The sequence below is a fragment of the Vitis riparia genome, chromosome 19 (genome assembly GCF_004353265.1).
Source record: "Vitis riparia cultivar Riparia Gloire de Montpellier isolate 1030 chromosome 19, EGFV_Vit.rip_1.0, whole genome shotgun sequence".
Taxonomy (NCBI): domain Eukaryota; kingdom Viridiplantae; phylum Streptophyta; class Magnoliopsida; order Vitales; family Vitaceae; genus Vitis; species Vitis riparia.
In genome coordinates this window covers 6,755,052-6,782,940 of record NC_048449.1, presented here as the reverse complement: position 1 = coordinate 6,782,940, position 27,889 = coordinate 6,755,052, and the positions used below count along the sequence as shown (strand labels likewise).

The following is a 27,889-nucleotide window of genomic DNA, read 5'->3' as shown; positions in this document are numbered from 1 at the left end:
AAGCTTTGTCTCCAACCTCTCTCCTTAAACCCTAAAACCCTAAAACCCATACACCACCCGCCAGTACCCAGCTGCATATGCTCTTCGCCAAGGAAGTGCCCAACTCTGAGCCTCAAAAAAATAGTCACAATGGAGGAGGAAGAAGCAATTTACGGCGAAGATATTCAAAGAGAAGAGAACAGCGACGATGATGAAGGTGGGCTACGGTTTCTAATTTGTAATGTCCCGTTTGGCTCCCCAGAAAATAGAACCTAATGGAAAGAAAAGGAATTAAACGATTGTTGGGCTGGGTTTGAGTTACAAACAACAGAGACAAAAAGTTGATCTTTTGTCTTCTGTTTTTTGTTTTTGGTTTTATGTGCCAATTGTTTCCCCGGCAACATCTCTATATAATTGCTTGGAATGAACATCAAAGTTGAAAGACACGACTTTATTGCTTGGAATGGATATTGAAGTTGAAAGACACGACTTTTTAACGAGTATTTTTAATTTTTTCTTGGCTTTGTTGTGTGATCAGAAGTAGGCTATGAAAAAATTGTGTAGGGGGGAAAAGATTTCTTCATACCCCGTTTGCTGCTGAGAAAACTAACGAAAAGAAAATAAAAAAAAATTAAATTCTGAATTATATATATATTTTCTGGGTTCCACGATTCAGTTAAGCCAAATGGTGGTATTAGGCTCGTATAGCAATAATTTGGCATGTTTAGCCCAGAGTATGGATATGTCTTTAGTCCCGTGTCTGTCTTGTTATTTTTGATGAATAAATTATATGAAAAAAAAATGTGAGTTTTATAATTTGAAATCAATGGACACGTAAAATTCATTTTGTTATTTGTTTAATTGCAGTTGATGTGAATGACCTGGATAGCGAGGCTGAGGAACAAGAAAATCTGAAATTTGTAGTCAAAGCATCTCATGAAGCTAAACTCAGAGAGCTATTGCATAATATTAATTTGATTGAAGTTAAGTTGTATTCCGATGCTTCAAAGGAGTTCATCAAGTTACTTAGGCGTAATACAGGGGGTGAACTGCTCCATCAGTATGTACAGACAAGCTCCAAGTTCTCAGAGCTTCAAGATGCTTGGAAGCGTTGGCAGGGGAAACCTGGAATGTCATATATCTTGTCATTAATTTCCGCTATGTTGAGTCATCCTGATGGAATCTATAGGCCAAATGACACCAGGAGGATTGCTATTAGTAGGATTATTGATAAGTTTGCTCGCTCGATTGTTGAAGAAAAGTTGGAAGATATTTATAAGGAACTGAACAGTAAAGAAGGGAAGCGCCAGAAGGCTGCTCTTCTGCTGATGGCTTCAATAGTTAGACGTAGCTCGAGTTTGGCTTCTGAGGTTGCAAAGAGTTTTAATTTCAAATTCCCAGTCTTTCCAAAGCTTGCGGAGTATAAACTGAAGCAAGTTGAAAAGAAAAGGAAGCATTCGACAAGAAAATCATTTATTGGGTTTGCAATGTCATTTTTGGAAGTGGGTAAGCCAGGATTATTGAGGTGGATCCTACAGCAGAAGGAAATGTATTCAGGTGTTCTTCGTGGGCTTGGGAGTGATGATGTTGAAATAGTTGTTTATGTTCTGTCTACATTGAAGGACAGGGTTCTTATTCCAGAATCATTGGTGCCTCCAGGTCTTCGGAGTGTGCTATTTGGGAGTGTTACTCTAGAACAGTTGGTCAGCATTTCTGGAAGGGAGGATGGTGGCCCTGCTTCAGAGTTGGCACACAGGGTTCTGGTTATGGTTTGTACCGACCCTTGTAACGGACTGATGCCAGATTTGAAGAGACACCCATATCCATTAAGGGGTAATCCAAAGCGACTTTTGGGTCTCATGAAGAAGCTCAAAGCAACAGAGGTTGCCTATCACAGAGATCTGCTTTTGTCTATTGTTAAAGGGAGACCTTCTTTTTGTTCAGCATACATGGATGAGTTCCCTTACAAACTTGAAGACCATACATCATCTACCTGGTTAGATTCTCACAGAGTTAAAGGATCTTGTGCATAATCTCTGTGTTTTTCCATTTTTGTTTTTAATCTATTTTGTTTCATCTCTTTCTGTAAGTGTGCATGGTGACTGAAGTACTTGCAGGTTTGCTGCTGTTTCTCTGGCTGCAGATTTGGTTTCCTCAGTTGGTATTGGCCTTCCTTTCAATTTCATCAATTCCGAGTCTCTAGATCTGCCATCCTTTGATAGTTCAGATGTGCAGAGTATTATGAAATGCATTTGTTGTCGTCCATTCAGCCGATTGGTTGTCAATAAGGGGTTACTTCACCCTAATGTTTTTGTGAAGCATGGAACTTTAAGGCTTCTCTTGGAGGAACTGAAGTTCTTGGACTCCTTCGTAAGTGCTATTAACCATACTTCTTGTTCCAGCAATCGAATGATGCATAGACTGGCACCTTTAAAGCAAGAAATTGAGAATGAAGTTCGAATGTTGCTCCCTGATCCTCAAGTTCTATTGACACTACTTTCTTCACTAAGTAGTCAATCCAGAATTCAAGAGTTGGGTTTGAAAAGAAAAGGAAATTCTGAAAATTTTAATGTACATAGAAGAAATGATAGAAAGAAATTGAAAACAGATGTTTTGAATGAAGACACAGATATCATTGTCAGTGGGATAAGTTCTGGTCTGGATATTGCTTTTCATGGAGGTGAAAAGGCTCTTGATACATTTACTGCAGATGACATGGATAGTGGGAAGGATAATGTAAAGATTATTGCAAAAATCTGGGGTTTGCAACCATCCTCCATGGCTGGTATTGCATTAAGGGATGTGGAGACATGCTTCCATTCTAAGTTGCTTGATGCTCTCAAAATTTATGCTGTAAGTTCCAATTCTTTGAATTAATGCATTTCTGGATAATAGGATTTCTGCATTATCATGTTCTTGTAAAGTATTGCTGTTGTGACCTTTAGATTGGGTTCCCTGAGTCAACCAAGTCAATAGTATTTGGGGAACACAAATGGAGCAATCAGAGTTTAGAGCATTTCAAGTCTCACCTCTCAACACTTGCAATGATGTGAGGGCAGGAAAATGCTTGAGGTGTAACCATGAAGCTTAAACTGATACTCACACCCTGAAGCACAAGGCTCTCATTAAGCATTGGCCTCAATCCTAGGGTCTTTACTTATGTCTGAAAGTATTTGCCTCATTATCAAACCAAATAAGGTCTATGTCAAGTGGACGGTTGAATGTGAGATCCTTTGTGAATTAGCAGCCCTCAGGTCCCTCAAACTTTTGCATCAATGATTAATGTCAAATGTGCCTTCTAATAACCTTTAAATTGCTTGTTAAAGAAATAAAATTAATAGTTTATGTCTAAAGTAGATTGGTGGATGAGGGTAGCAGAAACACAATTTTCACCAGATATAATTACTTGAGTTTCTTGGATTTAGACTTAGTGAAATGTACTTCTTTTTATAGGAAAGTTCTTGGACAGTTTTCCCTTGTTCTTTTTAATCGTGTTTCCCTTTTTTCTTTTATTTTACATTGGTGCAATCAATTATGATACTTATGTCCTACGATAAGGTTCATGCCTCCCTTCATGAGAGAATTAAAAGCTTCTCCTCCCTCTCCTTTTTTTTGAAACTACACACATCTTTTTAATCAGACTTTGTATAGAGGTGTTTGTACTTGTTGAAGGAATTCTCATCCTCTTTTTACTTATTATTTCAATACAATGAAATGGTTGTTTCTTGTATATATAGAGATGTTAGACCTACAAATGTCAATGTCAATTTTATATTACCTTTACAACTTGGGTATGGAAGGGGAACTCTTCATGTTTGTTTGATCACTTAGGTGAGAAAGAAGTAATTCTTGAAATTGGCACAGTCCTGATTAGGCTGTTTTCCAGATGGGAGTAATCCTTGTGTCATGTACTGGTAATCTGGATAATGATCTAAAGACGCAGAAAAATTGCTAAATTGTGTTGTGAATTGTTCAATCCAGGACAACCAGAGGACTTGTCCTAAATATTCAAATTTTTAGTGCTTGATAAAAATGACACTTTTTTGTGTTGCACACATACTTGCATGGACTTAATTACATTACCATTTTGGACTCTCTCTCTCTCTCTCTTTTTGGATCAGATACCATTTTGGACTTATCATGATTTCTTTATTTGATACTCTATATTCGTTGTTAGCTTGGTATACATTTTGGGACCATTAACTAATAACTTGAGTTTGTGGGTCAAATTGATAGCCTAATATGCCATCAAAGTTTTAGTTAGCCAGAGGTGTCAAGTTTGAGTCTCTTTGTTCCTTTATTCCTCCATCTGTTTATTTGTAATCCAATCTGTACCACATGTGGGTATAGGGTCACATGTGAGAGATGGGGGGGTGTGAACCAGGTATAAATTGTGGGCCTATCATCTAATAGTTTAAGCTTTTGAATTAACATTTGTAACAATCATTGATACCCAAATTAATGCCTTGCATAAAAATATAATAATCAATCATTTTGAATAAATAACATTATTTAATTTGGGTTTATATCGAGTTTTCCTGGGCCTTTTCCCTGTGGGGTCATTGACATAGCAATAACCTCAAGGCTGGATAATGGCATGCTAAATACTTGTCAGGTTTTGGTGTATGTTTGCATTCTCTTCACTTTTCTGTTCATTTCCCATTCTTTTGAGTGATTGGGAACCCTTTTTGATAATTCTTTTCTCTTCTTGGATTATAGGGGTACCCAGAAAATATTATGAACTTTCTACTTGTTTGAGCTTTAGTTCTTCACTTTTCTCTTACTAGCATTAGGTTGTATATTGTTCTTATTGCACCAAATTATCCTCTGTTGCAGTGCCTGTGATTGCATTTTATGCAGCTCAGATCTCTTGAGCCTCTGGCAATGATTCACTTAATTCTACAGCACCAAATGGAAACCTGGGTTCTATAAATCATAGTGCCAACTAATATTGTAGTTTACTTGAAACATGGAGTTTGATGATTCTATTGAAATTTTAGTCTAACAGTAAAAATGTTCCTGATGATTAACCCTTATAATCATTAAGTTTCTTATCTTGCAGCGAATTATGCCTACTGTGTTGGAGGGATCATTTGATTTCTTCATAAATCTCCTCGGTAACAGTTCAGCGTTATCAATTGATGTGCAGCAGTCTGTATTGTCCCTTCTAATAGAATATATTGGACGGTCTCCTAAGAGTGAGATTCCCATAAGAGTCCCGGCACTTATGTACAAACATCTGCAGCCATTTATCGACTTATTGATTTTTTCATCAACCCGAGATATAAGAGAGCAAGCATTTTATCTGGCACTTGCAGCCATGTTCAGTACCGGTGTATTTGATTCTAACATATCTGAATTAGGTGCATGGTTCTTATTTCTACCTGGCTATGGTAGAGCTAGTAAGTCATCTGTTGACACCCAAGGCGTAGAAGTTTTCCAATCCTTGTCGACAGCTGTTATCTCGTTCTTTTGTGATGCTGTTTCCACCATTGGAAATAACTCATTCAAATATTGGGATCTTATGAGGCTCCATATCTCCCATTTAAAAGGCATTAAAGGTAATTGATTTCATCTTATTATACTATTCTTGTTACTTGTATTATTTTCATGGATTAAGTTTATATCCATGGAGTGCAATTAATATTTTGTAATGCTCCCTCCATATCTTTGCTGCACTCTGGTTTGAGCTGTTCAAATTGTTAGCCTGGTATACATTGTGGGCCTATTATTTAATAACCTAAGTTGTTAGGTAATGGTGAGTCAATAATGCATGTGCTGATTTGGACTAATCCCTAACACCCCGCCTCATGGGCATCCTTCTTTGTGCTTGTTGGGCTCAATAAATGAGGAAAATAAACAAGCAGTGAGATTTGAACTCATGATCTCCCTAAAACAAAGGCTTTGATACCAAGCTAACACAATTTATTGTCCAAAGCTTACTTGCATTTGGCATGATGAAAACTAAATTGATCAAGTCTATTGGACAAAGTAAGGGTCTTGACTTCCTAGTCTAGAGGTAAACTTGATTAGTTGGAAACATGTGGTTTTGATTTTTTAACTCTCATCATGAAGAAGGCTTTGGCCCTTTTGATTAATATTTCTTATCTAACTTATGAATTCTTTCTTCTGGTTTGCATTTGTATTAGATTGTTTGTCTCAGTCTAAGTAATACTACAGTCAACTTATTTATTTTGTCCCTTCTGCTAGCTACTTTGTCAATGATTCTGCTAGGTTTTATTTCAACAGCACTCAATCCTTAAATCCAGCTTTGAAACGAATGTGTGGTCCTTGGTATCACCATGCAACTATTAATTTTAAAAACTTCCATGCTCATTCAATTGGAATAGGTAAGTGGAAAGAACTAGGGGCAGTTTGGTGGTGGAAATGAACTGTTTTCTGTTTTCCAAAACAGCAACAATTAAATTGTGCATGGGATGTGTTTAGCAGCACATTCTAAAAAATTGCTTTCAAATACATTTCCTGAAAATGGACCATTTATAGAAAACATTAAAAATGCTGTTTCTTATTTTAAAAATACAATCAGTTTAATGCTTAAAAATGATCCAAAACCGAGCATGTTCATTGTTTCCATTTTTGCAAATGGGAATCTGAAAGAACTTTTTTCATTATTTTTGATGAGAAACTTTTTTCATTATTGCTACCAAGTAATTCCCTTACATTTTCCTCTTTCTTTTCTCTAATTTTTTGCATAAAATGTGTGGCAGATGTATCACCTCATTTCAGCCCTCTCATCATCTGTGTCCTAGAGAAGTGTCAAAGGGTGCTCAAGTCTGGATCTGGAACCTTTACGCTAGCTGAGAAATCAATTATATCATTGTATGTGTCCAACACATTAACCTATCTCCTGCAAACTCAGGTAAACTTTAAGCATTTAGCTTTCTGTGACAGGTTTTTGGTATATAATATAATAAAATAACTGAATTTTTTGATAGGTAGATCCTGGATTGTTATCTTCTCTCCTTGATTTAGTTTTATCTGAAAGACTTGAAGATCAATGTCTGGATTCCATGGAGTGGAGGCCGTTGAAGAATCTATTGCTCTTTTCACAAGACATATCACACCAACGACATTATTGCATTTTTTCTATTGATGAAAAAGCTAGGCATACTGACAGTTCTTTTAATGATACACTTGCTGAAGTGCAAAGAATTGTTAGGAGTGGGCATGATAGTGGATTAACTGGAATAGCTAAAATGTTCTCTTCCTCAATTGTTGGTACAACACCTGATGATATATTAAAGAATTTTCCATCAGTTATTACTGTTTCACAGGACCTTCAAGGAGTTCCTTTTGCACTTTTGTCATCTATATCTTTTCATGATCGGAGTCTTCTAGCCAGGGCTTCTAAGTTATGGCCTGATATATTCTTTTCTGGTCTGCAAAGAGTTGGATTGATGATACACTCCAAAGGCAAAGGCGATGATAATTGCAGGATTCCTAGCCATTCCTTGTTTGCCGAGGAAATATTTCCTAAGACAGATTTTGGTTTAAGTGAGTCTGCTTCTGTTGCATTTAGTCTCTTTCTGCAGCAGGCACCTTTTCATGTGTTGTTTCCTGCAATTATGAACATTGATGGTCCATATTTATTGGAGCCCTCTAAAGTACAACAGTTGCTTCTAGCTAAACTATCTGAACAGACCACTGATTACCTCATTCTTTCTCTTCGCCATGTGCTATTCTGGATCCATCAGATACGATCATACTATAGAATAAGGCCATTAGGTGAACTGGAACATCTTTTTGAAGTTTGCTTCATTCTTGTGAAACGAATGCTGGATGAACTATTGGTTCTGAGACCTGATTCTGATTGTTCAACAACTATTGGAGTTCCTTTCTCTACAGTTCAAGAAGTGGCTGAAATCATCTTCTGTCATCCTGCAGTTATGGTGTCATTGTCTTGTCCTTTGAGCTGTCATGAGGAATCAACAAAAGGAACTATTGGAGACAGTTTGGAGACTTTTCTTAGATCATCCAAACATTCAGTTCATAAAATGGACCATCATGTCTTGAACTTGTTGATAAGCACTTCTGATTATCTGGTAGCTCTATGTGATGGCCAGAATCCTATATCTAAAGTTGATGACAGTGCAAAGAAACAACTTGTAAAGGTTTTCAAAGCCCTGTTACAGAGACTACTCCTGGAACTCAGGAGCAGGTTTGATGTGTGTATCAGGACCAAAAATTTTGTGCCCTTTCTCCAGGCATTTTATGCTTCACATATTTTGAGTCATTTTATATCACCCTTCAAGCTGTTTGAGTTAGCGTATTGGATGTTTAGTAGAGTTGATCTGAATGACCTGACAACTGGGGAATTTGACAATATGTCTGCACTCTCTGTTGTATTTTGCATTGCCAGTGGTGCTTTTGACATGTTATCTAGTTATTTTCAGCATCCAATTACAAAGAAAGTACAATTCGATTTGTTTTGGGAAATGGAAGAAAAAAGTTTCGACATTATTGTTTTTGAGAAAATTTATATGAAGGCATTAGAGTTTGCCACATGTTTCAAACTAGAGTTTGCAGATGTATGTTTGCTGAAAGCTGTTAAAGTAATGTACAGGCAGAAATTTGAGCAGCATCAGAGTTTTCTTCTTCCATTGAGTTTGGTATCATCAAGGGTGATAGTGAGTACTCCTGTAAAAATTATTTCGCATTGCATAAACAGGCCAAGCATGATCAGAGCTAAATTATTATTTCTTCTTATTGAAGTGAGTCCCCTGCATTCGTCAGTCTTTGGGCACTTATTTTCAGGTCTTCTTAACAAAGGTTTGCCGCATAAGGACAATGTGGTGGAAACTCCTTCAGATGAAGGCTTTATGATGCTTCTCCCTGCTGCGTTGTCATACTTGAAATCAACTTCCTTGAAATTTGGGAAGCAGTACTACACATGTTTTAAAGGTATACCTTCTTTATATTCAAGGATTCTCCTGGATGGTTTCCTTGACTGGAAGGGCTTTGTGTCAAGAAGCATATTTCAGATTGAAGATGGTGAATTCTTACCTTCATCCACTGAGGACCTTTCCAATCTCGTTAACAGTAGTCTTCTGGGAAAATCAATTCATATGTTGTGGTTTTACTTTGCCTTCAGTGGGCATTCAATGAAAAAGAAGAAGCGATTCAAGCTATTTGATGTCATTTTCCCATGCTCTGGACAGGATGGAATGCTAGACTGTGATGTTAGTGAAATTGATTCTTATTCACTTAACCAGTCATTAAACTTTGTTAATAGAGTTGTTGCAAAGATATCTTTATGTAGGATGCTGTTATTTCCAGGGGATTGCCAGGTTAAGTCTCTGTCCAAAGAGTCAGATGGACCTGTGGAGGATACTCCTTTGGAAATGGGATTAAATAGAGAGGACTCATCAAGGATCCGGTTGATCAACATCTTGGTGAATACTTGGCAGAAGATTGTTGAGAGATTCTCCTGTGTCTCTGATAATTCTGGAAAAGTGACAGACACAGACTGTTTGCCCTTGTTCAAGTTCTTGGAAGTCTTTATTTTGAGAAATGTTCTTGAATTAGCCAGAGAAATGCATAATAGTCTTATCCAACTTCATTCTCTTCCCTTCCTGGAGAAACTCACAAGATTGTCTCTTCTTCATAGGTTTGAGGATGCTACAACGTTGAAAAAGCTCCGAAGTGTCCTAACTTCACTTTCTGAAGGGAAATTTTCACATGTTTTACTTCTTCAGCTGCTGCTTGCCCACTCCCAATTTGCCCCCACTATTCAATCTGTCTCTAAATCACCTGGTTGCTCTCAGGTTGGTGTGTTTTCGAAGCCTATGTCCAGCATTCTTAGATCACTTACCTTTACTTGCACTGATCAAGGTACTATTGATGGTAATAACAATTTTGAAAGATCAGATCTGTGTGTGAAACAGCTGGAAGTTATTAAGTTACTCAGGTTACTCCTTTGTTTCAAGGGCCACTGGGATGGTTCTGATTTGGAAAAAAATATTGACATAAATGCCAGAGAACTAATCTCATTGCTTTTGTCTTCTTATGGGGCAATGCTCAATGAAGTTGATTTGGAAATTTACAGTCTCATGCACGAGATTGAGTCTAATGATAGATTAAAATCTGGAAGTATTGCTGATATGGATTATCTCTGGGGAAGTTCTGCTTTGAGAATAAGAAAAGAACGAGTGCAGGAGTTGGAGATTTCAGCTAACAACATTCTTGATGCTGAAGCAGTAGAAGAACGCCAAAGAAGTCAATTTAGAGAAAACCTTCCCATTGACCCCAAATTATGCGTGAACACAGTGCTATATTTTCCCTATAATAGAACTGCATCTGATGGACCCATATCCTTGAACAAGGTTCACCCAGATAATGTTAAGGATATGATCCAGGTACATTCCAGATTTTTTAACTACATTAGTGCATCAATCCTCTTTTGGAACACTGTATCAATGGTTTATGTTTTTGATGGCTGTGGCAGAGAATTCTCAAATAACTTAACTGATTATGCAGGGATATCCTCCTCATGTTGAAAATGTACCACGATATGATCCTGTTTTCATCTTGCACTTTTCAATTCATAGTCTGTCAATGCGTTACATTGAACCTGTGGAGTTCTCTGCGTTAGGCTTGCTTGCAGTTGCATTTGTTAGCTTGTCTTCACCTGATGACATGATAAGGAAATTGGGTTATGAAACTCTTGGGAGATTTAAGAATGCATTGGAGGTAATGCTCTTTGTCCATCAAATAACTGTCTGATGCAAGTTGTCTGTGTTTTGTATTGTAAAATTTTCACTATGTTTAGTTGTTTCATTGTCTAAGAAATGAATTATTATGTTGCATCTGTATGGGTGTTTGAAAATGCATCCACTGAGTAGGTCTTAGAATTCACCATGTATATTTTGGTTTTTGTTTATGAGCTTTTGTGTGACATAAAAGGGCAGTCTTTAACATATAGATGTCAAGAAGTTTGGTTCATCATTACGTTTGTCAATGTTAAACAACCCCCATCCAAATCTACCTACCAAAAAGAGGCCACTGCTACCCACAATGTAAAACAGAAAGTGGAAACATCTACTAATAAAAAAAACCATAAAAAATTAAACATGGTTTCTGTGATTATCAAAGTTCAAAGGTAGAGTTCAATTTTTATCCTACATATGTCTGCATGTGTAAGTGACATGATATCTCAAGTAGATGATGAATCATTCTCATTTGCTTTGAGATGTGATAAACTCAACAGCTTCAAATACTCTGCAGTTGTTAACTCTAAAAGTTGAATCCTGCAGGATAGTAGTCCATTGTTTGTTCTCTTGGTATTGCAATGGAGGGACTATAACAATAGGAGTGCCACTGATAATGGATTCCAATGAGTTCTATGGTGTTCAGTAATTAGGCATAGATAACTTTTTGTTGTTGTTGTTAATAGTATTATTATTATTATTATTACTATATTGTAGTTCATAGTTTCCCTTTCTGCATTTGATATGTGTTTAAGTTACTTATAATAAACAGTCCAAACTATTTGTTACAGATGTGCCAAAAGAGGAAGGATGTAATGCAACTACGGCTTTTGTTGACATACATGCAAAATGGAATAGTAGAGCCATGGCAGAGAATTCCTTCTGTAACTGCAATTTTTGCTGCAGAGGCTTCTTTTATATTGTTGGATCCTTCACATGAACATTATTCAACCATAAGCAAGCTTTTGATGCGCAGTACTGGGGTGAATATGAAAGTATATGCTCTATGACTGAAATAATTTTCCAGTTTATACTGTTGTTGTTTCTTTTCATCTTGGTGTTGCACTTCTTAGTGTTTGTTTTATTCATTTTCTTGGGTTCGTTTTTGAGTGATCAGATTTAATCAACACATCAACCAAGCAGTTGTCTTATTGTCTTATTTTATGTCTTTGCTGCTTATACGAGGATGGGCTTTCTTCTTATACATCTTTTAATTTTATTTGCAGTGTATACCACTATTTAATAATTTCATTTGGAGTTCATCCATTAATTTCAAGTCAGAAAGGTTGTGGCTACTTCGCCTTTCATACGCAGGACTGAATTTAGAAGATGATGCTCAAATCTATATCAGGAACTCCATTCTTGAAACTATATTGAGTTTTTATGCATCTCCTTTTTCAGATAACGAGTCAAAGGAATTGATTCTTCAGGTAATACTGTGCACATTGTGAATATTTGCTTACTGTTTACTGCCCTGCAAGATTGCTTTGACTTATGTTGTAATTACATTACTCCATGGTGGTTAGGTTGAATTACACTACTCTATGGTTGTTGATATTGTGTTGGTTCATTGAAAATCTTGGAGATGGTATATTTTTTGTGATGCATCCATTAGATCACATGGGCTTTTCTAAATTGTTGGATTCATTCAAACATATTGAGTTTTTAACTGATGGAGGCATTGAGCTTCTTGAAAACTATAAGCCTGGTTCTGTCTAGTTCTTTCTTTCTAGTCTATAGTTTGATGTTGATTCAGGAAGCAAGCTGAAATTCTCAAATGATTTGGTAGGAGAGGTTTTTTGACAAAATTTTAGTTCATGCAATTTTATGGTCTTCTAGGAATAAGAATGCTGCCATCTTTTAATCACTTCCTTTTCTCGTGATGGTTCTGCCTGAAATTGCAATTATGTGTATAACACAGTGAAGTTGAAAATTTTGACCTGATTCTATGTGATCTCCTCAAAGATGTTAATTCATCATCTTCTGTACTGAACCATTGAATTTGGGTTGATGAATTCAATAGAATTCCATTGTTGATCTGCCTTTTTAGGGCACTTATGTCACTTGGTTGTTTAACTTGTAAAAACTCCATCATATTTCTTAAAGGCAACTTGGTTCCCTAAAAGCTCTCCCCAAAACTAAAGCTCTTGTTTTCATAGGAACTTTATAAAAAATGTAAATACAAGGAACATGCTTTAGAGGACACCAAAAAATTGAAACTCTTCCTTAATTGAAGGTGGGGGAATATGATCATCTCATCTTCCATTGTGAATTTGTGGATATATGTCTAGACTCATCTTAATAAAAGCTTATTGCTAGGAATAAGGCTTTGTTGAGTAGAGTTAGTTGATCTCTATATAGTTTTAGATTACTTAGCTGATAGCTAAGTGTTACAAGCTTAAACTCATGAATGCATGCTTTAAACCCAGGCAATTGCAGACTTGCCTACCTTTGCTTTCAGCTAAGCCTCCATTGCCTAGGAATTTTGATATAAATGATACTACATTGTTACACCTTGGTAATGTGTTTACTAAAATAGGTGACGAATGATGATCCTTGGGGCATTTTTTATTTTATTTTATTTTATTTTATTTATTTATTCCCAACACCTGACTTAACTTTTTGTTGCTATAATATGTTAGTATGGGGTTTCAAATATGAGTTGAATCTGTAACACATGTTGTACTTTACCATGGTTGCTTATAAACTGCTCCCACTCCCAGTGATGGAATAACAATTATTCTATGTTTTGCATCATAGATAGTGAAGAAGTCTGTGAAATTGCACAAGATGGCTCGTTATCTAGTTGAACACTGTGGTCTAATTTCATGGTTGTCATCTGCACTCTCATTCTTTAGTGAGAGGCTCAGTGGAGATCAGAGAAGTTTTTGGTTAAAGCAGTTGACCATTGTGACAGAGGTAATTACTCCTTTTTCTACTCTATTCTCTCTCCCTCTCTCTATTTGTCGTTTTTCCCTATAGAGCGGTTAGGTTTGGTGGAGAGGACCAAGAGGTTTGCTAAGATATATTTGATTTTGATAAAAAATTGTTTTCTTGAACATATTCACTAAGGAGCATCTTCAAGTATGTTTTATCTTATCAGAAAGAAAGATTGCTACTGAAGTGGTTAGGGTTCTATCCTCAGTAAGGTCAAAATATGTCTCTCTCTCTCTCTCTCTCTCTTACACTCTGTAGTTCTCTCTAAATTTTGCATGAAGTGGAAGGATTGGATTATCCAAAAATTTATTTTCTGTTGTGCTAGACTGTAGAGTATTTTGACAAGTTCAGCGATTTATGTACAAGTTTGAATAGCCCTTAACATGGGCATGTGTGGTAGCACCTTTCACCCACATGGCCCAAGGCATGTTTGGTGTTGGCATGTCTAAACTCAACAAGGTACTAATAAAAAAAATAAGAAGTCTAAACTCAACAAGGTGTTGTGGCTTGGAAAATACATTCATAGTAGAGGTTGTGTCTTCCAAAGATGAGCATGGGTGGGAACCCTTGAAGGATCAAAGAGGGCTAAGTGACATGAGTGGCAGAAAGGGTGTGTGCTGTGGGTAGTGTGGTGCTGCAAGCACACATGACACTGCCAACATATGTTGCAGGACTTATGGGCGTCATATGCAGCAATGGAAACATGTTATGGCATGCTCGTGTGGGCTTTGACAAAGTTACAAGTTTTTGACACTTTAATGATTTCCATAAGTTTCTAGAGGCCTAAGATGAATTTTCCAAATGATGAGGTATTTTTCTGGATTTTCTATATTTAGAAAAAAATCTATTATGCCTGCAGAAGCATCCTTGATGTCTCCTGCTAACAGATTTAAAATTGCTCAGAATTCTCTTTTGGGAGGGAGTGGTAGTCTCACTTAGGATAACCCAAGGGTGTGGGCTATGGAATGATGTGGGCACACCTGAGGGATACCAAGATTCTCCATGGACACTGCAAGGCACCATTAGGGCTTGCACACACCTAAGTGCACAGTGGGTTGGGTGAGGCATAGGAACTTGGACATAGAGGCATGAATGGAGCATGATATTTCGGATATGGGCTGTTTGGCTGAGGCATAAAGCATGGGATTGTGGCAGACATTTGTGGGCAGTTATTGAGGTAACTGATGCATGGAGTTGTTAACCCTATTCATCAGCAAAATGGGGGTAACTGATGCATGGATAGGGGGCTCTCTATTCGCTTGCAAACATGGGGTCATGCTGGAGAGATGCATGGGTCACTTGGCAACACTTGAAGGATGACTAAAGTTTGTGGGACACCTAGCAGTACTTTAAGGGAAGTTAAGGACCATGATAAATTGCCAAGACAGGTGGCAGAACATGGGCAAGGTCTCTAAAATGTGTGCCTTTGATTGTGTATGTATACCCTATTGTGCATGTAAAAAGGCGGGGAGGGGATTAGTCTCCATAGAGGCTTAGTGCTATTTGTAGGCCGTGGTTTCATTTGTTGTAGGAGGAAATAGTACAAGTTGGGAAAGTGATTTCCTGTACTTCCTTTGTGTGGCATGTGTTGCTGTGTGTGGGCTGGCTAAGATGAGTCTTAGCACCATTGCAAGAAAAAAAAAATTATGCAATAGTGAATTATTGTGGCACCTAGTGTGTATGGCAGGCCTGGTTGGTTGCTAAAGTTATTTATGTTATGTTTCTGAAATTTGGTAGAGTACCTACTTATCAATCTCTCAATACCGCTATTTCTCACATCCCATGTTGGGAGTAAATGGTATGGACTCTAGGAGTGAGATCATGGGTTTTTATTGAAGCTAGCTGGTCTGGACTTTGCTATCAATCCAGAGATTTTAGCCTTACTGTGAGGCTGGAAGAGGCTTTCTCAGTGGGGGTATGAATCTTCTTATAGCTGTCTTCTGGATCAATGCTAGGAAAGAAGGTCCTTTAGCTATGATCATTGGTGAGGAGTGATTTCTTATTTATCATAAGCATGGAGGTTTCTTTCTGTTGGGAGCCTAGACGCTGTAATTGGGCAGTTCATGGGAAGAAAGGTGCCAGTTCCTTGGTTCTGTTTGTGAAGAATTTTTTGGTTGATAAGCACATAGCAAAAAGAGCCTCAACAAAAGCACAATGAAGTACACAGGATGTATAAAAAGGGTGTCAATCAAAGAAAGGACAAAACAAAGAGAAAGCAAAAAACTCCCCTACTCAGCCCCCAATCAATCAACAAAATCCACCGTAGACAATGTTTCCTGCTTTATACAATGCCTAACAAACTCTATTAAATTATAAATAAAAGAGGATTTGAGCAATTGCTTTGATTGCTCCACGTCTTTGAATTCTCTTTAATTTCTCTCCTTCGTAACTCAAAATAAAGACAAAGGAGCAGCCATTGATGCTTTTTTCTGCTTCTTCCCAATAAAGGACTTGTTCCAAGTTAACAAAGTCAGTCTTGTTGAATGCTTATTGACTTCTATGACTGGAGACCTAACATTAATGGGTTGTCATTTGAGTCCTTGATTTGAGAGGAGGCTAGGTGTTTGTAGTCTCTTTTCTTTGAGGAGGAAGTCTTCTTAGCCCTATCAGCTTTCAATGGGGACAAAGCCTCGGGTCCTGATGGGTTTACTATGGCTTTTTGGCATCTTTGTTGGGATTTTGTCAAGAGTGAGGTGTTGGGCTTCTTTTAGGATTTTTTTTGATCTTGGGCATTTTGAAAGGAGCTTGAATACTACTTTCTTGGTCTTAATCCCAAGAGGGGGGTGCAGATGACCTAAAGGATTTTAGGCCTATTAGCTTGGTTGGGTGTTTATACAAATTATTGGCCAAGGTTTTAGCAAATAGACTAAAAAAAATGGTGGGAAAGGTAATCTATTCTTCTTAGAATGCTTTTATTGAAGGAAGACAAATTCTTGATGCAATCCTTATTGCCAATGAAGCCATTGACTCTAGGCTAAAGAGTGGTTCTAATGACATTCTTTGTAAGCTAGACATAGAAAAAGGCTATAATCATGCAATTTCTTATTAGCAGTTTTGGATAAGATGGGTTTTGGTCATAAGTGGATTGGGTGAATTAATTAGCGTATTTCTACAACCAAATTTTCTGTTTTGATCAATGGGACCCCAACTGGATTCTTCCATAGCTCTAGAGAATTGAGGTGAGGAGACCCTTTGTTTCCTTGTTTATTTGTTTTAGCTATGGAGGCTCTTACCTTTCTTTTTGATAAAGCCAGGAAGGGGGTTTTATTTCAGGTTTCAAGGTGGGAGGTAGAGGTGGTGAGGGAGTAGAGGTGTCTCACCTTTTCTTTGCGGATGATACTTTGATTTTCTATGAGACTTCTATGGACTAGCTTTTGCATCTTCATTGGGTTTTGATGGAGTTTGAAGCAATTTCTGTGCTTAAGATCAACCTAGAAAAGAGTGAGCTAATTTTAGTTGGAAGGGTTCCTATTATGGAGGAGTTGGCGGATATTCTTGGGTGTAAGGTCGGGTCGTTACCTTCCAAATATTTTTGGCATTCCTTTGGGTGCTACCTTTAAATCGACGACAACTTGGGACTTGCTAGAAGAGAGGGTGCAGAGAAAGCTTGCAAGGTGGAAGAGACAATAGTTGTCCAAGAGGGGGACATTTAACTCTTATCAAAAGTACTTTGTCTAGCCTTCCCATTTATTTCATGTCCATTTTTGTTATTCCAAAAAGGGTGTGTCGTGGAAAAACTTCGAAGGGGCTTTCTATAGGGAGGGGGTTCTCTTGATAATAAGCCCCACTTGGTGAGTTGGCTCAAAGTTTGTAAACAAAAGGTGGAAGGAGGGTTGGACATTCATAATCTTTTTGTTTTGAATAAAGCTCTCTTAGGCAAGTGGACTTGGAGGTTCATGTAAGAAGGGGAGTTGTTGTGGAAGAATAATCATTGGGAAGTATGGGGTGGAAAAAGGGGGTTGGTGCTCTTTGGAGGTGAGGAGGGTCATGGCGTAGGGTTGTGGAAGGCTATAAGAAGAGATTGGGATGTTTTCATAAGCAAGATCTCTTCTGTTGTGGGGATAAGATTTTGGAAGGACATTTGGTGCGGGAACACCCCTTTGAGGGCCTTTTTCCCAAAGGATGCTTGGGTCTATGATGCCCGGGAGTAGGTTGAAAATGTGGGGCTATGGAACTCTCATTTCATAAGGAATTTCCAAGATTGGGAGTTAGGTTGTGTTGAAACACTTCTTTTTGAGTTTGCAAGGTAATTCGGTGAATAGGGAGGTAGATGGCAAGGCAATGTGAATGGTTACAAAGGGTGACAAGTTTTTAATCAAATCTTTCTATGATGGGATGGTTCAAAGGGGTTCAGAACCTTTCTTGGCAACAATTGTTTGGAATTCTTGGAACTTTAATTCTTGGTTCTGCTTGCCCCTTCTCTTGGAACTTTAATTTTCATCGTAACCTTTCCGATTCTGAGATAGAAGATTTAGAAAGCCTCATGCGATCACTTGATTGTTTGCATTTATCCCCATCGGTTTCAGATGCGAGTTCCTGGTCTTTATCTTCTTCAGGGCTATTTATAGTAAAGTTTTTTTTTCTAGCCTTGTCCCACCTTTCCGATTCCTCTCTAGTTTTCCCTACTAAGTTTGTATGGAATTCTCAAGTCCCTTTTAAAGTCAAGTCCTTCGTCTGGTTAGTGGCACATAAGAAGGTAAATACTAATGACTTGCTATAATTGAGAAGACCCTACAAAACTCTTAGTCCTGACATTTGTAAGTTGTGTATGAAGCATGGAGAATCAGTAGATTATCTTTTCCTATATTGTTCCTTGACGATGGGGTTGTGGCATAGATTATTTCAGTTAGCCAAGATGGATTGGGTTCCCCTAAGAAGCATCTCCGACATGATGTCCATCAATTATAAAGGTTTTGGATTATCCAAGAGAGGGATAGTTTTGTGGCAAACTGCGTGCATTGTTTTAATTTGGGTTGTGTGGCGGGAAAAAAATGCGAGGATATTTGAGGATAAAGTAAGGGATGTAGAGAATCTATGAGATTCCATTCACTTCCTTGCTTCTCTTTGGGGTTTTTGTTCCATGGTTTTTAAGGGAATTCCCCTTAATGTGTTACAACTAGATTGACTAGCAGTGTGTAGGTCCAACGGGTTGGTCTAGCTTAGAGCGTTTGTTTGTTTTTACATTGTAGCTTCTTTTTTTGTATTCTTGTCGTTTAGTTTTTTCTTTGGTGGGAGGATTCCTCATCATTCTCTTGTACTTCTTATTTCTATCAATATATCTCTTTGTCGTTTCCTATCAAAAAATATTCTTGGGCTCCAACAAAAGTGAGTTTTTTCGTTTGGGAAGCAACGTGGAAAGGGATTCTAACTATGGATATTCTGAAGAGGGGAGGGTAGACTTTGGTGAACAAATGTTTTCTATGCAAAGGCAAGGACGAATCTTGTGATCACATTCCTTCTTCATTGTTCTAAGGCAATTTTTTCATGACAATTGGTCTTCTTGTTGTTTGGAGTGGTGTGGGTGTTGAATACCTTAGTCCAAGCAATGCTTCTTAGTTGGCACAGCCACTCCATTGGTAAGAGGAGAAAGAAGGCATGGAATGTTGCTTCTCTTTGTTTGTTTTGGACTATTTTGAAAGAGAGGAATAGAAGGGCTTTTGAGAATGTTGAGCTTTTAGATCAAGAGCTAAAGTTCTCTTTTTTGTTTAACTTATTATAATGGTCTAAAAGGGGTTTAGGGCAAGAGTCCTCTATAATTGATTTTATCGCTTGGTTAGGTTGCCATTAAGGGGAGCGATTTCTTGTTTTTTTCTTTGGATTGCCTTGTATACTTCCTGTGTACTTGGTGTTTGGCTCTTTAATCTATATTGCTCTTTTGCCTGTCAAAAAGAAAAAGTCAGTCTTGTTGAAGAATGGATCATCCAAAATATCCCAAACAAGGAATAAAGTAGCTGCCACAACATTCTTGAATCCTGTTGTTTATTTTGAAGAATGGATCACTCAAAATCCCTTGAGTCGAGGGATTTTGTATGTTTGGCTTTGCATTTTATTCTTGAGTACTGCTGTTTTTCTCTTTGTTCCCTTCTCTGTGAGCTTCTTTTGAAGATCATTCTTTTGTTGTAATGCCTTCTGTTCTTGTTGTGTTTTCCATTAAAGAGAAAAAAAAAAAGAAAAAAAAGCAGCAATCTTAATTTTTTTGAAGAACAACTTCTGTTAAAAATGAAGCATTTACGATCTAAGATGGAAAGATAAAGAGTTCTGCAAGGCAAAAGGAAAAGAATTCCAACCAAGGAAAGCCTAAAATCTGCCTCAGGCCATGTGAATGGTTCCAGAAGTCTCAGGACAGAATCTCCTCTAAACTCCTCAGGAGTCTCACCTCCTCTTTTAGCTATGGAAACAGTTTCCTCTTGTGCTCTCTAGCAATCCACCTGTCTGCACTCCCAGCCACGAATAAATATACCTAATTTCCTGCAGTATGGGTCTTGGATTTCCAGCTCTTCTATCTTCCTCTGCTGCTTCTTCATGTATGCATCTAATACTGTTGGTCTTTGTGATGTGGTCTTATTTTCCCTTGAGATAACCTTGAAGGTCCTTGAATGTTCATTTACTCCTATTAAGGGAAAAAACTTTTATTTTGCTCCTATTCATTTGACTTGTTTTTATTTATATGATAACAATATCATTAGATGAAGAAAGGGACAAAAGGCTAGTACACGGGAAGTATACAAAAACCGCTACTGACTTCTGAAAAACATTACTATCTGTGAGGTTCAAGGACAGGTCTGGTTGAGGGAAGCCAGGACAAGTTTATATGTGAAATAAGCTTTAAGAATTTTTTGAACTTCAAGAAGTCAACTCTACATTCAAAAAATCTATTTATTCTGTTCAAGATGATCTTATTTGGACCTCCATTTACAATATGCAAATCACACGAGGAATCCTTAACCGATCTAGGTGTAATGCAAAAAAATCCCCAACAAGGATAAGAAGAGATTGTAGGGTTCTAGAACCACCACACATTAAAAAGAAAAAGATGAAGTTCTTTTCTTCTTAAAAGAGTGCTAAGGAAAGGGGGCACACCCAATGCATACAAGAAGTATGCATAAAAGATAAAACAAAGAATACCAACAAGTAGCTTCCTTCTTCTTCCACCTATTGAAAGAGTGCCCAGGAAAAGGTCGTCTTCTTCTTCTTCTACCTATTGAAAGAGTGCCAAGGAAAAGGGCTGTACCTTATGTATACAGGAACTTTACATAAAAGACAAAACAAAGAATACCAACAGGTATCTACAAAAAAAGCCTCAAAGCCCAAGTTATTTGGTACTAAGACTATCTTTGAAGTCCATCATTGAGAATTTTCCCATCTCTAACGAAACGTTGGATCATTCTAAGAGGGATTTAATGAAGCTCATCTTTGACCTCTGATTTGTGAGCTTTTCTTGATTAAAGATTCTGTGGTTTTGCTTTTTCCATATGCACCAGAACAAGTGCAAGGGAGCCATTCTCCAAACATGGTGTCTTTTCTTATACGATCCCTTCAATTTCCACTCAAGGAGCAGATTTCTCATTGTAGTAGAGATCAAAGATTGCTAAAAGAAAAGTCCATAACATAACACCTTTGTCCTCTCATAGTGAATCATAATGTGGTTACTAGACTCTTCACCCTCTCTGCATAAATTACATCTATTAAGTGTTATCCAACCACAACCCCCCCATCATCTCTCTTTCATTTATGTGTAAGTTAACATCTTCCCCCATATTGCTTCCCATATTGCTTCCCACATTTCTTTGGCTAAGAAGTCCACTCTAGTTTCAGCTCATGTAGAACTACAGTACAACTTTACACTGAAGTTTCCCTTCCTATATCCTCTTTCTAAGCTAAGATGTCTTTTCCTTCTTTTTATTATTTTACTTTTATTTTATTATTTTATTTTTATTGTTTTATTTTATTTTTATATTTCTTTCCTCCTAAAGGGATTCTTCACTGATCTAGGCAATGCAAAAATTTTGCAACAAGGAGAAGAAACTCATCAAGTTCTAGACTCTCCTTACAATCAAGAAAGGCAGTTGATTGATCCTTTGCCTTTTATTTTTTATTTTAAAATTTTGAAAAATTTAAATTTTAATGTTATTATTTTATTATTCAAAATTTTAAATCAGAATTTTTTGAGCTTAATACACATACAGCGCCATTAGAGCCATTAGTGGTCCACCATCAAATCACTATCCCCTTTTGTCAATCATACAAAAAATGCCACTTTGGAAAAGGGCCTTGCATCCCCACCTCTAAATCCCTCAACATTCAATGAAAAATATTACCATTAAAAAAGCTATCAGGACATCCTCTAGAAACCAATATTTCAGTCTCATTCCTTATAAAATTAGTGGCATATAATCCTACCAATGAAAAGCTAAAGCTCTTCCAGTTCTAGATTTTGAAACAATATTATTAAGAGGCAATATGATCCAAGTTGAAGGCTGGGAAGGACAAAAGTGATATGGATTGAGACAGTTATAGAAGGTATATTGGCCTATTAGGAGATGACATATATATGTATGTGTGTGTGTGTGTATCAGATTATTGAAGCATAATCCTTGTTGATGTATATATGTATGTATGTATAGCTACTGAGTAAATTCGATTAAGAAGTAGGATCCTTGGTGTCAATGATCACATAACTCTTTCTCTTCTTAGGGCAGATAATATGTCCCAGGTTCTGACATCAAGATCACTCAGTTTGAGTTCACAGGCCATTTTTGAATATTATCTGCTTAAATCAACTTGCAGTTAGTCACTATTATATTTGTTTATTGAAATCATTATTTATCTTGTCTATGAATTTAGCCTATATAAAAAAAAGGAATAAAGATCTTGTCTATGAAATTGACATAATTTTCTTTGCTGTAACCTATAGGCAGTTGTTCCTTATTGTGAAAAGTTTGTAGGATATTTCCATAATTTTGTCACCATCTTCATATCATTGTTGTTGTCATGCTTATTCCTGTTACAGTGAGGTATGCTTGTTTTATGAAATAAATGAAACGGTTCTGTGGGCACACTGGAGGGAGTATGCTGTGGTATCTGTGTTGTCTATTTGATTTTCTAGCATTAGCAAGAAGGAAACAATATGTTTTTGGGCAGTTCAATTACTTTAACACTTATATTGTTTTGTGTTTTGCTTCTATACAATCAATGTTCTGTGGACTAGTAGATATTGGAGATGTGGATTGTAGATGCTTGCTCCATTCTTATAACTTTTGTTTGTTTATCTTGATATAGGTTATCAATAATGTTATTTCATCCAGAAACATTATTGGGTGGTTGCAAAAGGATGCCCTTGAGCAGCTCTCAGAAGTTGCATTGCATCTATACAAACTCTTAATAGGTGCAGTGCAATTGATGAAGGACAATGTCACTTTGGTTAATTCGATTCTGCAAATACTGATATCAACATTGAAGTTTTCACAAAAAAGGAAAATATACCAGCCCCGTTTTACCATTTCAATTGAGGGTTTATTTAAAATATATCAAGCTGTTGTTGATGTATCTAGTGTTCCAAGATCGAGTCCTGCTTCAGAATTTGGATTAAAAGTGATACTCATGAGCTCGCCTCCACTGAACATTTTTCAAATGGTATCCTCTCTCTCTCTCTCTCTCCGCCCAGTGTATGAGTTTGTGTGTTGCAGATGTGTGGCCAAGAGCTAAGTGTAACCAGGAAAAGCTACTCTTTACCATAATTATTTCTTGTGATAAGTGGTTTACTTTATTAGAATGAAAAGAAGCAATAGCCAATAGGAAAAGAGTGAAGCAGGTCGTTGAGCACTATACAAGAAGAAAGCCCTACACCCACCAAATAAAGAAAATGAAAAATCAGCTATGTGGTTGTTGTTGTTGATATCTCATGTTAATCAGCTCCTCATACATGTTGGATAACACAATAATGTAGCACTCCTATGCACGCTCATACACCACACAACAAAAAAGAGAAAGATGGTTTGAGTATCATGTGGGCAATAAACAAAATATAGGGTAAGACGTGATGGCTCATTGGTATCTTATATTTTCAATTTGTTTGTCTCAAAACTGGCCCCTTACACAAATTGGAAAACCCAATCATTTTTAATGTAACACTTTTCAGTTCAGGATTGAGCTGTGTCCTTGACATGAGTAGTGTAGCTCAACACCATTATCTTCTCTCTTCAATTAAATTTTGCATAGTGGACCGCCAAATTTAAGTTCTCCTTATTCTCTTAACTGTGCAATGAAATGTTGTTTCTATGTGCTCTACAGAAGCAAGAAGAGCTTTCAGAGTTTGTAGGATGGGCGATTTCTACTGCTTTGCAGCCAGAATGTACAGGAACACTTCAACTTGCAGAGTCTTATCTCCATTTCAGAGTTTTCTCAGAGGAAGAGCCAAGCCAGGATTCTCTATTGTCAAAGCTTTTGCGGTGGCTCACTGCTTCTGTAATCCTGGGTATGCTTTCATGGAAGTCTACTGATTTAGACATCAATATTTTAGAAAGATCAAATTCGAAAACTTTGCTATCTTTGCTGGAGCATGTGAAGAAAGGAAGTGGAGAAAATGGCAGGAATGCTTTTCATTGTGAAGAGATATTAGCTGCTTCTATTTTCTACCTCCAACAGCTTCTTGGGTTGAATTCCAGAGTGCTTCCTTCAGTGGTATCTGCACTTTGTTTGTTACTCCTTTCTGATGCCTCAAATTCTGCAGGTAAACTATTTTGATTTAGTGTTAATTTTATTTTTTTGCTTCCTGGAACTGATTCCTGGAGTTGGTCATTTTGGAATTGGAGTATGGAATGATTCACCTCCTGTGTTTGGTACTATATATATACACAGTGTGATCTTGGAATCCTACTTTAGAAGCCATGAAACTTCCTTAAATTATGTAATCTAGTAAGTGGATGGGGATGCTAAACTGATTTTAGGTTTTAATTTTGGCACTTAGTTCCCCGCATCATCTGTTCTAGTGATGCACAGCTACTTCTTTTAGGAGAATGTAGTAAAACTCAGTTTGCTACAGGTTGGAGCTACACTACACTGCACTGAAGACTGCTCATGGGTAAAAAAAATGGAAGAATTATTAGTCAGTGAATTAACAAATTGTAAGTGGAAGTATTCTTTTGGTCTCTTGGTTGTTGGGGGGTGGGATGTAAATAGGTGTTTAAAATTTAACTCAATTCTTTTTGAACTTTTTGACCTAACATTTAAAACAAGATTATAATTAAAAGGAATTGCGAAAAAATGAACCACTCAACAACAAGACATGTAGAACCTTATGTGGAAACCTGCTTTAAGGTCAGAAACTGATCCAGAGTGAAAAACTACTAGCCTCTTGGCTGCAATCAAGAACCCACTAAAATATAGAACAGATTACAAGAGTTCTAGTGAGCCTTGAGATAATCAATCCTTCTCTTCGGGCTTAATTCAACAGCCCTTGTACTCATCCATCCTCAACAATAGAATCCTCAGTAGCATGCAAGCAAAAGCTACTTGTGGTTACTCCAAGGTATCACTCTTGTCACAAGAGTGACTTATAATTGCAGTTGACGGAGTTTGAGAGGATGGGTTTTTCAAAACTTGCAATATGATTAAAGATGAATCCTCAGAAAAACTCTAGAACCAAAAGAACCTAGATTAATGCTGGGAGAAAAGCCATGGTAGCTTATGATTTTAGTAGATGTTTTCCTAGATAAATTTACATAGCTAATCCCAAGTGGTTAAGAGTCTTAAGACTGTCCTTTCTTATGCAAATTTGCATATATTTGTAATATAGCACATAGGTTATATTCTTCTGTCCAAGAAGACTTGGTAATATGCTACTGTGGCTCATAGGCTGTGGTATTTCTTTTGTAAGTCATATTTGTTTTGCATATTGGATCTGTTTGTTCCATTTTTGTAGAGAAACAAGAGTTTGATTGCTCTAACTGATCAAATCAGCCCGTAGCATTGTAATTCCTGACCTTACTGAGTTCTGATGTTATGATAAAGTTTTTCTGATTTAATGTCTTGTCCCTGGATTATGTGTTGAGTTAGCTATTCAAATTAACTAGTAGATCAATCTTTTCAAGTAGGATATTTTGACAATTTTCCACTTTTTGTTATTCTTGGGCCAGGATCAGAATTCATGCTTGGTCATGAGAGTCATGTGGCATCACTCTGCTCAAGGATCCATTGTCCTGTGGAAGCAAATCCAGCTTGGAGATGGTAACATTTCATAATTCTCCAGATCTTTTCATTTTTTCTTCATTTTTGAGATATTTTTTATAGCTTTATATTCAAGCTAAGTAAACCGTAGAAATCAAAATTGTACTTGTTCTGATCACATAATCTGGATTTTCCTTTTTGAAGCCATTTCTGGAAAGTTTTGACCATTAAAATTTGATGAAAATTTTGATGGATGCCCAAATGTTTAAATCATAGAACAATAGGAACTTCTGGTGCAACCATTCAACCAAGTAAGATACATCAAATTTCAAGTTTAATCCTTTTTTGGTACTGATGTGGTAGGGATATGAAAAAAATATGATGTAATTCTACAATCATATAGTAGGTTATCATACCTGACAGATGATGTCCATATTCTTTACCTGCTTATTCCGTCTTAGCACATTTACTACATCCATTACTAGTTATGTCAGGTTGGGCTCAAGTCCTCCAAGTAGGGGTCTGCCTGTTTGGCTCTTACCAGTCTGTTATTTTTTGTTCTTAATACTCTTATTTTCCGAATCCTGCAGGTCATTTTATCAGCCATGGAAGGATCTTACTTCAGAACCAACTGACCTAGAGAAGATGGATGAACTCCATGCATGCCAATCTCTTTTAGTGGTAATCTCAAATTTTCTTGGAAAGAAATCACTAGATGCACCATTCCTATCCCATCAAGATGTGGAGAATTCTGGTGTTTATAAGTGGGAAAGAAGTATTATTGAAACTGAAAGCCATTCAAGGCAAAACCCATCTGTCTAATTTGCAATTTGCTGGTCTACTTAGGGTTTGTGGTAATACTAGTCCTCTGTTGTAACATTGTTTTAACCTAAATCTTTACTTGAATGTATATCATACATCGGAGAAAGTTGGTCCACATTGATTTTGGTTGTAACTTCTGCTGGTCTTGTAAAGGAACACTGAAAATAGTTGAAAGGAGAAAAGTTTTTTTTGCTTGAGATTGAGAATACATTGTGGTTCAATGCTTGGGTTAAGACTTGTGTGTTCTCACAACTAAAAAAAAAAAAAGTTAAATAAGATTTCAGATTTCTGTAATAAGCTAAATATGGAAACTGTGTCCGATATTTACCAAAAAGGCATCATTAGTCAAGTGGTATCACGTGTAAATCCAGATCTTATTGTTTTTATATACGAGTTTTATTCATTTGTACTACATATGACCGTTACATTATCATGTATCTTAATCCTATTTATTTGTATCATATTTATTCAATGGTTCGGGTTTTATCATATATTTCAATGGTCTAGATTTGAAGTTCGGTAGACACTGAAGAACATATGTCAACCATTGCTGCTTGCCACCATGTTATAGTAGGGAACAGTACGAAGCTAAAGTTTGGGATGAAGCAAGAAGTCTAGAATCGTATAAAGCTGTAAAAAAGGGATTCACAAAAATCGCTTCATAACCATGGAAAATTCTAGGGTACCTCTTCGGTACCTACCGAAAAGTTTTTCTAAGCCATTGGATGTTCAATATTACATCTTGGCCATTCATTTTAAATTTGAAATAAAAATTTCACTTAACTAGTTAAGGAAAGAACCGGTGACCTTCTTTCTTCTTCCATTCTCAGCAATTTTTGGTTTAAATAAAATAAATATGGGATAAAAATAGAATTGGAAAAAAATAAAAATAAAAATGATATAAAATTTGAAAACATATTTATTAACAAAAAAAAAATACCATATATCATAATTACATTATTTTATTTTTAACAAATTATTAAACATTTAAATTCAACATAAAAATGAATATGGTAATATTTTAATATGAAACGAGTATTTTCATTAAAATTCAACATTTTGATAATCATATGTAAAACTTAGGTAATTAAATCGTCCTAATTTTTTTTCGTACTCTCCAAATTTTACATTTTTTGAATTTAAGGTTTTTAAAGTTAAATTAGAATAAAATAAATTACTAATACTTTTTGAGTTACTAATGATAGTATTTTCGAAAATAAATTTGCAATTTCAAAAATTTTAAAACCTCAATATGAAAA

The 27,889-nt window shown here is 36.6% G+C and overlaps 1 protein-coding gene across 4 annotated transcripts; it reads left to right on the top strand.

Annotated features, from left to right (window-relative positions):
• Positions 1-26,838, top strand: LOC117908973. 4 transcript variants are annotated; one of them, XM_034822842.1, is made up of 14 exons: positions 5-196; positions 847-1,975; positions 2,097-2,832; positions 5,042-5,540; positions 6,708-6,859; positions 6,936-10,355; positions 10,477-10,689; positions 11,498-11,701; positions 11,933-12,136; positions 13,467-13,625; positions 22,923-23,276; positions 23,934-24,372; positions 25,784-25,868; positions 26,399-26,838. In XM_034822842.1, the coding sequence occupies exons 1-14, from the start codon at positions 130-132 to the stop codon at positions 26,628-26,630; spliced, it is 7,893 nt and encodes a 2,630-aa protein (XP_034678733.1). In that variant the 5' UTR covers positions 5-129; the 3' UTR covers positions 26,631-26,838. The 4 variants fall into 4 exon arrangements, with proteins under 4 accessions (XP_034678735.1, XP_034678733.1, XP_034678732.1 ...); XM_034822841.1 differs by having other exon boundaries at positions 25,778-25,868; XM_034822843.1 differs by lacking the exon at positions 5-196 and having other exon boundaries at positions 1,847-1,975; positions 2,123-2,832; positions 25,778-25,868.
• Positions 26,839-27,889: the final 1,051 nt, after the last annotated feature.

Coding starts and splice junctions, on each gene's coding strand:
- LOC117908973 (XM_034822841.1), top strand. CDS start 130: ATGGAGGAGGAAGAAGCAATTTACGGCGAAGATATTCAAAGAGAAGAG. Junction 12,137..13,466: donor CAAAGGAATTGATTCTTCAG/GTAATACTGTGC, acceptor TTTGCATCATAG/ATAGTGAAGAAGTCTGTGAA. Junction 23,277..23,933: donor CACTGAACATTTTTCAAATG/GTATCCTCTCTC, acceptor TGTGCTCTACAG/AAGCAAGAAGAGCTTTCAGA.